The sequence below is a fragment of the Gymnoscopelus microlampas genome, assembly GCF_963454915.1.
Source record: "Gymnoscopelus microlampas genome assembly, chromosome: 17".
Lineage (NCBI taxonomy): Eukaryota > Metazoa > Chordata > Actinopteri > Myctophiformes > Myctophidae > Gymnoscopelus > Gymnoscopelus microlampas.
Genome location: NC_139954.1, coordinates 38,627,816 through 38,640,913, shown reverse-complemented (window position 1 = coordinate 38,640,913; position 13,098 = coordinate 38,627,816). Strand labels below are relative to the sequence as shown.

The 13,098-nt window shown below is 42.4% G+C and overlaps 1 protein-coding gene across 1 annotated transcript in view; it reads left to right on the top strand.

Annotated features, from left to right (window-relative positions):
- The window catches only part of stxbp5l (syntaxin binding protein 5L), a gene marked incomplete at its 5' end in the record, with an annotated part of 257,766 nt that overhangs the window by 35,622 nt on the left and 209,046 nt on the right, over window positions 1-13,098 (top strand). Inside the window, one exon of the mRNA XM_084085444.1 lies at window positions 6,960-7,057. Within this exon, the coding sequence (XP_083941570.1) occupies window positions 6,960-7,057 (98 nt within the window). The remainder of the gene's footprint in view (window positions 1-6,959; window positions 7,058-13,098) is intronic.

Sequence of the window (13,098 nt, the reverse complement as noted above, 5' to 3'; positions counted from 1 at the left end):
AATGACGTTGAATGTCCTCCCCTAAACAAACTTAACCCATTCAACATGGAGTTTTTGACCACTAACCCTAACATGATATCACTGTAGCTGGGCTAGTGAGTCGAGTTTCAAATTCTGCCCGGGCCGGCCTTATATTCACTGGAGCTGCCCACTACTGAAGGTGCTGAAATGGAACCTAGGCTTGACTTTCATTCACTGGGCTTGACTTGTATTCACTGGAGTTATCCACCGCTGATGGTGCTGAAACAGAGCATTGTCTTGTATTCACTGGAGCTGTCCACTAGTGATGGTGCTGAATAAGAACCGTGGCTTGACTTTTAGTCGCTGGAGCTGTCCACCGTGGGTGGTGCTGAAATAGAACCATGACTTGTATTCACTGGAGCTGTCCACTGCTGATGGTGCTGAAACCGAGCACTGACTTGTAATCACTGGAGCTGACCACTACTCCTGGTGCTGAAATCCCCCTTCTCCCTCACATACTCGATACAATCTGTAGATATTCACACCAAATTTACGAGGCCCAAGTGATTGGCAGCAAGACGGTTGGATCTTGTACAATGACAAAGATGTTATGACAACGAGGATAATCGTTAATCTGAGGAAATTCTGGTGTCATAGCAGCAGCAGCAGTACGTATGAAACACAGGATAAATATAGGTAAAAGTAGAGAGATAAGAATGACATAAAATCTATATCTAAAAGAAAGTTGATGCTGCATGTAAGAATTATTATTACAACAACTGTGAAAGGCGTTACCTCAAGAAATCAGGCAAGCAAGGTCATATACATATTTTAGCGCCAGTATCTCCTCAAATTAACTTTTAATTGTCATTTTATTGTTTTTTTTAATTTGTTGGTTCCCTTTTAATAATTTTTCACCATATTGTACACCACTTGCTGATGTTTTAGTTGTTTATTGTTGTATTATTTTTGTCTCATATTCCCACTAGGCCGAGGAGGAAATGCCAGTGTTTTCACATTGGCCTGTTACAGCGCCACCAGCAGGTCTAATTTAGAAAAACACATTTTTGGAACAAAATGCCTCAAATCATGAATGCAGTGTCCGATTGCCGTGAAAGGCCTAAGAAGAAATGGCAGCCTTTTCACATTGGCCTATTATAGCGCCACCAGAAGGCCACAATAACCTACCTGACCTGGCGGAGACCTGTGCTCCGAGGAGCACTTTTTCTAGCTTTAATCTGTTGTCTTTCTTTTCGGCTGTATTGTACAGTGCTTTGAGCTGCATTCTTATGTATGAAAAGTGCTACTCAAATAAAGCGTATTATGATATAAACTTATTATCCAGGTAGAGCTGTGCACACTAAGGAGAAGCAGTTTCAAAAGGATTTCAAAGGATTAGAGTCAAATGTGATGTTTCAGGGGAAGGAAACATTGCTAATAAAATGATAGTAGTCTCGAGACTTTTTTGCACCCTGTCTCTCCGTCGGTCCGTCCATGTATTCATATTACTCCTACAGATTTTGCCCAAACATCACGCACATCGGTACACCGTATCTTTATAGTCATGTGATCAAGACTGATCTGTCTGATTCTTTGAACAAAATGCCTCAAATCATGAACGCAGCATCCAATTGCTGTAAAGGGCAGAGGAAGAAATGGCACCCTTTTCACATTGGCCTACTATAGCGCCACCAGGAGGCCACAATAACCGACCTGACCTGGCGGAGACCTGTGCTCCGAGGAGCACTTTTTCTAGTTCATTCTGTGTTTTACTCCACTGTATATGAGAGAGAGAGAGAGAGAGAGAGAGAGAGAGAGAGAGAGAGAGAGAGAGAGAGAGAGAGAGAGAGAGAGAGAGAGAGAGAGAGAGAGAGAGAGAGAGAGAGAGAGAGAGAGAGAGAGAGAGAGAGAGAGAGAGAGAGAGAGAGAGAGAGAGAGAGAGAGAGAGAGAGAGTTTAGACTGATGCTAGGTTCTTGGTTTACCTGGTATCCTAGTTTCTTGAGGCACTACTGTCTCTCTTTACTGTGTCATTACCTTACTTATTGTAAGTCATTCTGGATATGAGTGAGAGAGATATTAGTTACAGGATGGATACGCTGTTCAGATTTGAAGATACTTCATTAAAACTGCTTTAACGGAGTCCCAAAGTGCTCCCTTTTTTATTGTTGGACCTGTGGAGCCTTCTGTTTCCCACTACTGTATGTCCTTCTATGTTTTATAGCCTTTCTATTATAATTACAGGAAACCATGCTAATGCCAGGCCGTTATCATATGGACTTTTGAAATGCGTCTCTTTCCTGAATGGTCTTCACTGACATTGAAGTGACCCCTAGTACAGTTGACGGACTGTACTGATACAGTGCCAAATTCAGGACACTGAACTGAACTGAACTGCAACGGCGCCTGCCTGCACAAATCGGCAATGTTAGGCACGTGCATCGGCATGGTTATGCACGTGCCATAGGCCTTAACGGCCACGCCAGGCCTCCACGTATTGGTGCTTGTTCATATAACCCATTAAGACATGAAGCCGATTCTAGAAATGTCTTCTAAATCCAAACAGTATTCTGAAAAACATTTCTATATCAGTGGTTCTCAAACGTTTTCATGTCAAGGACCCTCAAAGGATATGTATTTGACCGTGGACCCCAGAAGCAAAGATTTGAGTTAAAAATGTTCGCTTTAAAATAATATATAATGTTCAAAGATTTGCACAGATGTTCACGATTTTTCATAAATAGCAGATCTACAAGCTCATAGCGCGGCACTCGGTGCCGCGCTATGAGCTTGTATATCTGCTATTTTTGAATAACCAAAATGTAAAATAATGCTTTTTAGCTCAAATCTAAAAATGACACAGATGCGTTCCAGGTCTTAATGGGATAAAGAAGAATCGCTATGCTGTGGATCAGCTCTGACCCTGATTCTGTCTGGGATGATAGTGTTCTCTGCTGCATCTTTGTTCACGCTCTGATGTGTAACGCCGCTGTTTGAACACCGCCATAAATAAATAACAGGCTGACTGAGTACAAAGATTCCTTTGTTTAAGAACAACTTGAGGGGCGGCGCCCTGCTGGCTCGACCGGTTACTTTATGTCATCCTGTCTCCCTCTATCCTATTTTATCTCTCCTCGACATGCACTGTAATGCCTAATTAAACAGGAATAACAGATAGAATAACTTATAGACTAGAATAAAAGATAGAATAAAAGATAATGGAATAACGGGAGATGATGCAGATCACGATTATTCCCATATTGTGAGAACTCAGTCTATTATGTTGGTGCTTCCGCCTGTCTTGTGTGCAGTGGTGTAAAGTAACTAAGTACTTTTACTCAAGTACTGTACTTAAGTACAATTTTGAGGTGCTTTTACTTTACTGGAGTATTTCCAATTGTCTATACTTTTACTTCTACTACATCTCGGAGGCAAATATTATACTTTTTTTTTATTTATTTTTTTTATCCCGTGATTTTTTTGTAACCCATTTTTTTCACCTGGTGCCAATTTTCTAAGTGATCCTGGGCGCTACACCAGCCCTACACCAGCGCTACACCAGTCCCCCACAGCCAGGGAGGCCAGGGCCGAGCTCCTTCAGTGGATGAGAGCCAACTGACCTTCTTGTCACCTGACAGGGGGGAGTTTCCCTGGTTGGACGTAGCGCGTGGAAGGAACACGTTATTCCAACCAGTTCCCTTCCCCTCCATCAGGCGCCCCGGCTGTCATGGGGGAGGCGGTATAGCGACCAGGATTACTACACGTTTTTGTGAGGGTATTAACTACCCTAGGAGACACGGGGAGAACATGCAAACTCCACACAGAGTAGGCCCTTTCGCCAACCCCACCCCGGGTATGGGCGCTGATGACGTGGAGGAGAAGACACGCCCCCAGCGCCCACAGCGTCCCTGGCGGGAATCGAACCTCGAAATATTATACTTTTACTAAACCAAAATTATTTGAAAACTTTAGTTACTAGATACTTTGCAGATGTAAATGATTACATTATAAAACATACATTAACCACTTTAGCCTTATTTCATACCTAGGCTATTTGAAAATAGCCGACAAGCTCACAACACGTCCCGATGCGACACGTTGTGAGCTTGTAGATCTGCTATTTTCAAACATTTTAGTACTTTTACTTTTACTTGTGGTACATTTTGTGGTACATTTTGATACCAATACTTTTGTACTTTGTAGTAAATTTGGAAGTCCAGACTTTTACTTGTAACTTTTACTTAAGTAAAACATTTGAGTATTTTTTCCACCACTGCTTGTGTGTCTTTGTCTGTCTGTATGTACTGTCTGTCTGTCTGTCTGTCTGTCTGTCTGTCTGTCTGTCTGTCTGTCTGTCTGTCTGTCTGTCTGTCTGTCTGTCTGTCTGTCTGTCTGTCCGTCCGTCCGTCCCCTGTGACACATTAATGCCAACCGCCCCAGTGGCACTGCATGATGGCCACCAGTGGCAGGCTGTCATTGTACTGGCCTCTGGTATTCAGAATACTGACTCATGTCCCTTACTGGGGTTATTTTATTTCAGGACATGCTGTTGGTTCCTCTGGATGCTCTCTTGATTGTTTCCACAATGGCTGCTAGGAATCTTTTGAGGCTAATTTCTATTAGCTCCTGTGTGCAACAAGACTGCTAAACTGAAACCCAGCAGCAATTCCAATTACATCAGAAATATATAGGCTAATACTAGAATATTAAGGGTATTTTATCATGGCTTTCTCATAGCCAGGATACGAGTTTATCCTGGTAGTAAATATATGGCATTTGCATGGATTAAAGGGGGGGGGGGGCATCAACATTTGAGCACAGAAAAACCCTGTAAACCTGGAGATTAAACCAGTAAAATCTAGCACTGGAGATCACTTCAAAAAAGAAATTAAGCAGCCCTACTTATCATATTGTAGCTGTCGGGCAGAAACCTCATATCTCCATATTTAATGTTTTTTCTTAAATTACTTACGCATTTCATCATACAAGAGTTGTCCCACAAAAGTAGTGAAAATAGCAGATCTAGTTGTGAGCTTGTAGATTGGCTATTTTCACTAGTTGGAAATGTTTTTAAAATGATGAGAAAGGAACAGTTTTGGACATACAGTACAAGGTTTCCACCCGACAGCAACGTTATTCAGAGCTTAAACTGTCAGATAAAATATACCAAATACAATGCTAACAATGTGGTGATTTGGCTCTTATTCACAGCGACTTACAAGTGTGTAGTCAATGTGATAGGGTAGTCACATGAATAGAGTGCAAAGAGAACAACGTAATGCTTCAAAGAAAGACAAATAGAAAGCATGGCAGTCAAACGCAGGGAGGGCATGCGTCACAAGCCTTTGAGGAGATGCATGTTCACATCATAGAGAGCATAATTACATATTATGCATAATACATATCAATATCATGGGATTTCTAGCTTAGAGACACAGTAGCTGCTGCATTGTGGATGGAGATACAAATAAACTCAAAACAAAAAAGGGAATAAAGAAATAGTCAGGAAACTCAAACAGACTGCAAAGTCCAATGTCTTTATTCTCCCGTCCTCACAGCAAAAGTGACAGCAAACACAGGTAAAAGAAACAGAGGATCCATCGAACACTCACATAAACAAACAGGCATATATATACAGTACAAAGGAAACTAACTAGGCACAGGTGAAACTCAAAGACAATCAACAGGGATTGGCAGGGATTGACTCAAATTAACGATCACAGGGTAGAAACGTTACCTCAAAATAAAAGGTACACAGCGGTAAAGTAGTCCAATGTAAAACTCAAGTCACTTCCTGACTTGCCTACGTACGTAATGGAAATACAAGTCAAATAGGACCTTTTAGGTACTTTTACTTTACTGGAGTATTTTCAATTGTCTATACTTTTACTTCTATTCCACTACTTCTCAGATGAAAATATTGTACTTTTACTCCACTACAATTAGTTGTACTACAAAACTTTAGTTACTAGTTACTTTAAAGATACATTAACTGCTTTAGCCCTATTTTATACCTAGACTATTTGAAAATAGCTGATCTACAAACGGCGACGCGTTGTGAGCTTGTAGATCGGCTATTTTCAAACATTTTAGTACTTCGACTTTTGGTACTTTAAAGACGCACTGCAGTGACATTTTCGGTCATTTTATTTTGAAGGTTCAGTCTGAAACATCGGCTCAACCGACTCTAAACCAATCAGAAGGTCCCATCCCTTCAGGCTATGGGACGTTGGATCTCAATCACTTCAGCCGTGCGCAACACGGCTAGTGTTTGTTTACAAGTGAGAGAGAGACGGCCAGTGAAGCACGATTGCTACTACCTGGCTTATTTCTAACCTATAATATTTTCAGATACATATTTTAGTGTGCAGATGAAGTTTAAAATGAGTAATACACTCATCTTCAATGAGATTCAAAACGGAGTATCTCTGTAATTAAAATCAGCTGTGTTTGAAGAACGTGCAGCTATGGGAATCAAACAGGTGCATGTAATCAAGATTCATTTATATTCATGAAGGCTGCGTTATGTCATCACGCAGCACGTTTTCGTTTACAGGAAGTAATTAAGATTGGCTTTTTAGGGACTTTAGATATAAAAATACCCAAAATTCATTTTTTTTGGCATCTATTGTTAGGTATGCCCATATGATGACCACGGATATGCTCTAAAAGTGTGAAAAACATATTTTTCATTTCACTACACCTTTAAGTACATTTTGATAACAATACTTTTGTACTTTTACTCAAGTCATTTTTTTATCCCAGACTTTTACTTGTGACAGAGTACTTCTACATTGCGCTATTGATATTTTTACTTAAGTAAAACATTTGAGTACTTTTCCCGCCACTGCTGAGTAGCGAAGTGAGAAAAAGACAAACGTAGCGAATCAGGCTGGATGCCCGGCTACACCATATGTACACCATAGGAAACAGGAAACAATATCACTACAACTAAACCTCCCTCCCTCTCTCTCTCTCTCTCTCTGTGTGTTGTGTGCAGACTGTGCGTCATGGCTTCCCCTACCAGCCCACGTGTCTGGCCTTCGATCCCGTGCAGAAGATCCTGGCCATCGGATCCCGGTCAGGCGGCATACGGATGTATCCTTTCCTCTGCCGTTTTCTCCACCTCACTGTCTCCATCCCCCACTCTCTCCTCCATCCCTGTCTCCCTGCCCCTGCCCTGTCCAAGCCTCGGTCCTCTCTATCCCTGGAGACTGCGTTTCCCAGGGAGGAAGAAGGTGCAAGGTAAGAGATTACACTGTTATTAATAGCGTCTGTCCGTCTGTCTGTCTGTCTGTCTGTCTACTGTCTATATCACATATATACTGCGTGGATATGAGTCTGGTGCTTCTATGAGGACGTTTTTTTTCCAAGGGGGCGGGATCAAAAGAATGGCACTGGACGCAATTGGTTAGACCTACTACCAACTACCAATTACCAGTCTCCCATATTTGAATACTGGGCCCTGATTGGTCACCGCAGACTTCGGGAGCAGGAAATGGATTCGCAACGGAGCGGGGCCAGACCTAAATTGCAGAGGGCAATTTTTTTTGGCACTGGCAGATTTGTCTGGTCCCAGGCTAGTCTAATGCAGCTAGCCTTTGTGTGTAATGTGTGACTGTGGAGCTACAGTGACAGAGGCTTATCTTTGATGAATGATCAGGTGTCTGGTGCACTGACATGCCACAAACATGTGCCACACACACACACACACACACACACACACACACACACACACACACACACACACACACACACACACACACACACACACACACACACACACACACACACACACACACACACACGCGCGCGCGCCGTTTCACACTCTTTCCCGCTTTCGTCTTGAGCCAGTGCGCATTTCTTTATTCAATCCCCCTTTCTCTTGCTCCTACAATCTCCCTTTTACTTTAATGTGATTCTCTCTCTCTCTCTCTCTCTCTCTCTCTCTCTCTCTCTCTCTCTCTCTCTCTCTCTCTCGCTGTCCTCCCTCCTCCTGAGATTTAAATAGACGCCTGTCATCTTCTGCCAGGGTCTGTCTTTGTTTTAGTCCCTCTCCTGGTTCCTGACCTCCATATCTCTGCATGTGTTAGCCCTCAGAGCTGCTCGCTGTGGCCTCTTCTCTCGCACATCACGGCTCGCAACTCCTGTTCTCTCTTTCGTCGCGTCTCGTTTTAACACTCGGTTAACACTCCAGATTTGGCTGTGCACTGTCCACTATCTTTTACCCCTGCATTAGTATTGCATAGGTACAGTGCTGGCCATTATCGCCACCCTGTATTCATTCTACATTAGTATGTAAACGGTCATAGCTTTGGTCCCTGAATTGGAGTGTGAAGTTGGTAGGATTCCAAAGAGCCCATAGATGCTAGTATTGTTATATAGATATATGTTAGGGGACAATACTATTGTTTACTTGTTCACAGATGCAAATGTAAGTGCTTGTGTTATTGAGATACTGGAGTGCAGCGGTTTCCCAAACCTTTTTCAGCTCGACACCCATTGAGAAATGTGGTGCCGGTCTCCCCGGCACCCAAACTTACAAAAATACATTATGAATCAATCGCTTGAATGGTGAAAAATATTGTCACGTTGTGAGCTTGTTATGAACATTTCAGAAAGTCATTTGAAAAATGATTTTGATTTCTGAAAATCTTTCGATTTTCCACTAAATTGGTCAATGATAGTTAACCTATGCCAATGGTAAATTGGGGGAGGTCCTTGTTTACAAACAGAAAGATAGAGAAGTTACATAGCATACCATTAAGTAAACGTGCTCGGTTGCTTTCCGCCACTCTGCTTGTCGCCTAGCAACATGAGAGTATATTTGAATGAGCCTGTCTATATGCAGACGTTTTGAAGATGGCCACACATTGTAGACTATGTGCTGTGTTGAGTGACAGGTGTCCAGTGGGACGTGACTTTGCAAACCCAAGAGGTCCAAAGGCCCCCCCCCCCCCCCCCCACCTGAGCCATCTCGCAGCTTGTCCACCATTTTTACCCTGCGGGGTTTTCGAGATAATGCACTTGTCGAGCAGAAACCTCATATCTCCATATTCTAACTTTTTGAGTTTTTTTCTCGTAAATTAACGCCCTACTTGATCATACTACAGCGTCACTCAAAAGCGTCAAAAGTAGCAGATCCACAAGCTCGAAACGCGGCGCGAAGCGACGCGTTTAGAGCTTGTAGATCTGCTACTTTTGGCGCTTTTGAATTTGAATCCTGAAAAGTAACGGTTTTGGACGTACAGGGTTTCCACCTAACAGCAACGACTTGTGTGATGGGTTTATCTGGACTCTCCCATCAGAGTGTGTGTGTGTGTGTGTGTGTGTGTGTGTGTGTGTGTGTGTGTGCGTGCGCGCGCGCGTGTGCATGTGTGTGCTGTCTGAGCCGTAGCTTGGTTGTGTCAGCAGCAGCTCACAGACGCTAAGGCACAAACATACACTTTGCCTCTGTTCCACAATCCCCCATTGATCTCCACAAGCTCCAAAGTTAAACATTCAGATGGTGTTATTGATCTGCTCTCTATGGAGGCTCTGGAGGCTGCCATCGCAGTTTGTGTAACACGCACGCAGGCACACACACACACACACACACAAACACACAATGTACACACACTCGTGCTTACGCGTACGCATGCGCATGTTTGTATCAATATATCCTACTTGTGAGGACATGCTTTTTGAGGCGGTCCTAGAGACAGCAGTACAATATTCTGTAAACATACAATACAAAACAATTAGCAAAATAATTAAAACAAAATAGCAACCAGACCAAAAACAACACATAAGACAACACAATCAGGGTATTATACTCTAAGCAAGCACTAGCAGATGGATCATTTGTTCATAGTCAAATATCATTGTCATTTCCAATGTCAGCGTTAGCATACGGTTGGTTTAAAGAAATATTGAGTTCGTTTATTATGATGAGATATGTTTTTATCGATTATTAATTTGTTCATTGTTTATAAACGTGTATAGAAAGTGTAAATAAAGAGAGGCTGAAGAGAGTGCACTTTTGAACATATTGAAAGATGAAATAGTTCGAATATTTGCCGGTAGATTGTTCCAAGCAAATACCCTATGGTCAGTGTACTGTCATAGATTCATGTTCCACTCATTGTCAAAGTAACTGTAAGAGCAGCACAGCTCAGAACAGAACGGCTGGCCTTAAGTCAGGTCTATATCACTGAGTAGACACTGGTGTTTACTGTTAATGTGGTTTGTTTGTATGTGTGTGTCTGTCCAGGTTAATCCATTCAATCCGGGAATGCATCTGTGTCATTTTAGATTTATTTCGCTATTCAAAAATAGCAGATCTACAAGCTCATACCACAACACTGAGTGCCGCACTATGAGCTTGTAGATCTGCTATTTTTGATGAATCTTGTTTTTTTTTTGCCAAATCTAAAGTATTTTTTTGGAACAATAACATTTTGAGATGGGGGTCCGCAGCCTATACATAATCTAAAAATGTTTTCTTAATCCTAACAGTATGTTTCCATCAGTGGTGCTCCAACTTTTCCATGTCAAGGACCCCCAAAATTATATGTATTTGGCCACGGACATATACATTTGAAGATTTGCACAAATTCTCACGATAAAAAAAAAATTGCAGATATACCAGCTCATAGCACGGCACTCAGTGCCGCGCTATGAGCTTGTAGATCTGCTATTTTTGAATAGCCAAAGTATAAAGTAATGTTTAAAGTGCTTACACAGATGCGTTTCCGGTTTTAAGGGGTTAAGTCAGGTCTATATCACTGAGTAGATAGTGGTGTTTACTCTTTACTGTGGTGTACTGTGTGTGTGTGTGTGTGTGTGTGTGTGTGTGTGTGTGTGTGTGTGTGTGTGTGTGTGTGTGTGTGTGTGTGTGTGTGTGTGTGTGTGTGTGTGTGTGTGTGTGTGTGTGTGTGTGTGTGTGTGTGTGTGTGTGTGTGTGTGTGTGTGTGTGTGTGTGTGTGTGCGTGTCCAGGTTAAGCAGAGAGTGGGGCATTAGCAGCAGACTCGGGGCTGAGGCATGGCGGGGAATTCATTACAGGGAGAGACTGGGGGGGAGTGCACTAATCCTGTTACCAATGCACCTTCCTGGGCCCTTGGCAGGAGAACGATGGACGGGGTGGGGGAGGGGGGGCAGGGATGGAAGGGGAGAGAGAGGGACAAAGAAGGAAGGTAAGCTCAGGACAATATCCCAAAGAAGACCCCTCCTTTCGCCGCTGTCGGGTGGAAACCTTGTATGTCCAAAACTGTTTTTCTTTTTCAGGAATTCCTTGGCCAAATACATACCATAAAAGTTTGAGAACTACTCATTTAGAAGGCATTTGTAGAATCGGCCTCAAGCGGAAGGCCGGTAGGCAACGGTTCAGAGTCTCCTACCGGAACCGTCATAAAATGTATTGGCTTAGGAATGCGACAAAACAAAAAAATATCCTTGAATTGAAGTCTCCATGGGGTGACTAATCGATAGATAATTTTGGGGGTGAACTATGCCTTTAACCCATTAAGAACGGGGACGCATCTGCGTCTCATTTTGAGATTTCTTTGGGCAAAAATAGCAGATCTACAAGCTCATAGCGCGGGTGCCGCGCTACGAGCTTGTAGATCTGCTATTTTTGAAAAATCTTGAATTTTTTTTTCCCAGATTTTTTTCAAAAAACTGTTGAGATTTAGATTTTTTTTAAGAATCGCCTCAGGTCTTAATGGGTTAATGGCTTAAAACAATACAGACGCCATAACCTACAGAGTTGAAGCGGGACGGCGTGGTGTTATGGTGTGATGTTACGTTTCCGCTGCAGAAACTCACACCCACAAAAGTGCTCATCATCAGCTATACCTTTAGAGTACATTTTACTCTCAAGGACGCCATCATTCCTCAGCCTCCGTCTCTCTAAATCACAAAACAAGTACCCTTATAATATATCAGTGCTGTCGGGCAGAAACCTCCTATCTCCATATTCAAACTTGTGTTTTTTTCTAAAATTAACGCCCTACTTGATCATACTACAGCGTCACGCTAAAGCACAAAATTAGCAGATCCACAAGCTCGAAACGTGGCGCGAAGCGACACGTTTCGAGCTTGTAGATCTGCTAATTTTGAATTTGAATCCTGAAAAGTTACTGTTTTGGACATAATGAGGTTTCCACCCGATAGAGACGATATACTGTGTGTCAGCAGTGAACTGGCTGCTTCTACAGTCTGCCTGTTTTTTTTTCTAGCCATGACTGATGCAACTTTACATGTTAAGAATAGCAATGAAACAGATTCTAGGTTCATTGTTTATCTGCTATCCCAAAGTTTCAATGTAAAGATTTTTATTTGGATAGTACATTGTTTGACTGATGCTAGGCTAATTGTTTACCTGGTATCATTATAGTTTTAATGTGCAGATACGGTACTTAGACCTAGCCGGTTGAGTGTCTTAACGGAAGTGTTTGTATTTGGCGTGAATGTTTGTACTTTCTCTGTGAATGAAACGAGTGTTGTAATTGGTCGAAAAATATTGTTTCCGGGGCAAATAGGTACGACGGACGTCCCGCCCCTATAGACACTCTCTGCATTAGATCGTGACTTCTCCTCGCAGATGATTAAGACTGGGAACAAGGCTAAGTTTCCTGAGGCACTATCACTGCCTTCTATGTATGTGATTACTTTGCTTATTGTAAGTCACTTTGGATAAGAGCGTCTGGATGCCTAAATTGTAAATTGTTTACACCTCACATTAGAATAGAATAGGAGCCAGGGTCTCCTAGCTATGTGCGTATGTGTGTGTGCACAGTCATTGAATTACATTTCAAAGCAGGTACAGTAGGACACGATACACTCACACCAATATCTGAGAGTTCTACTTGTATCTCAAATAGACCTCTGTAAATTATTCTTTCTCTCTCTGTGTAGTGTAAAATATTAACCACTTTGAGCCTCAGCATCTCTATTCTGGGGGGAACATTCACTGAAAGCGGTCGATCTACAAGCCCACAAAGCACTGTTGGGCTTGTAGATCGGCTATTTACGAAGAGATGTGTTGTATAGAGGGGGAAAAAGCAACGCACCCAAAGACAGCTGCAACTCCGTTTTTTATCCTAAGAACAGATGGGTTTAAGAAGTGGTTACTGCTCAGCTAAACCTCGGCGTATAT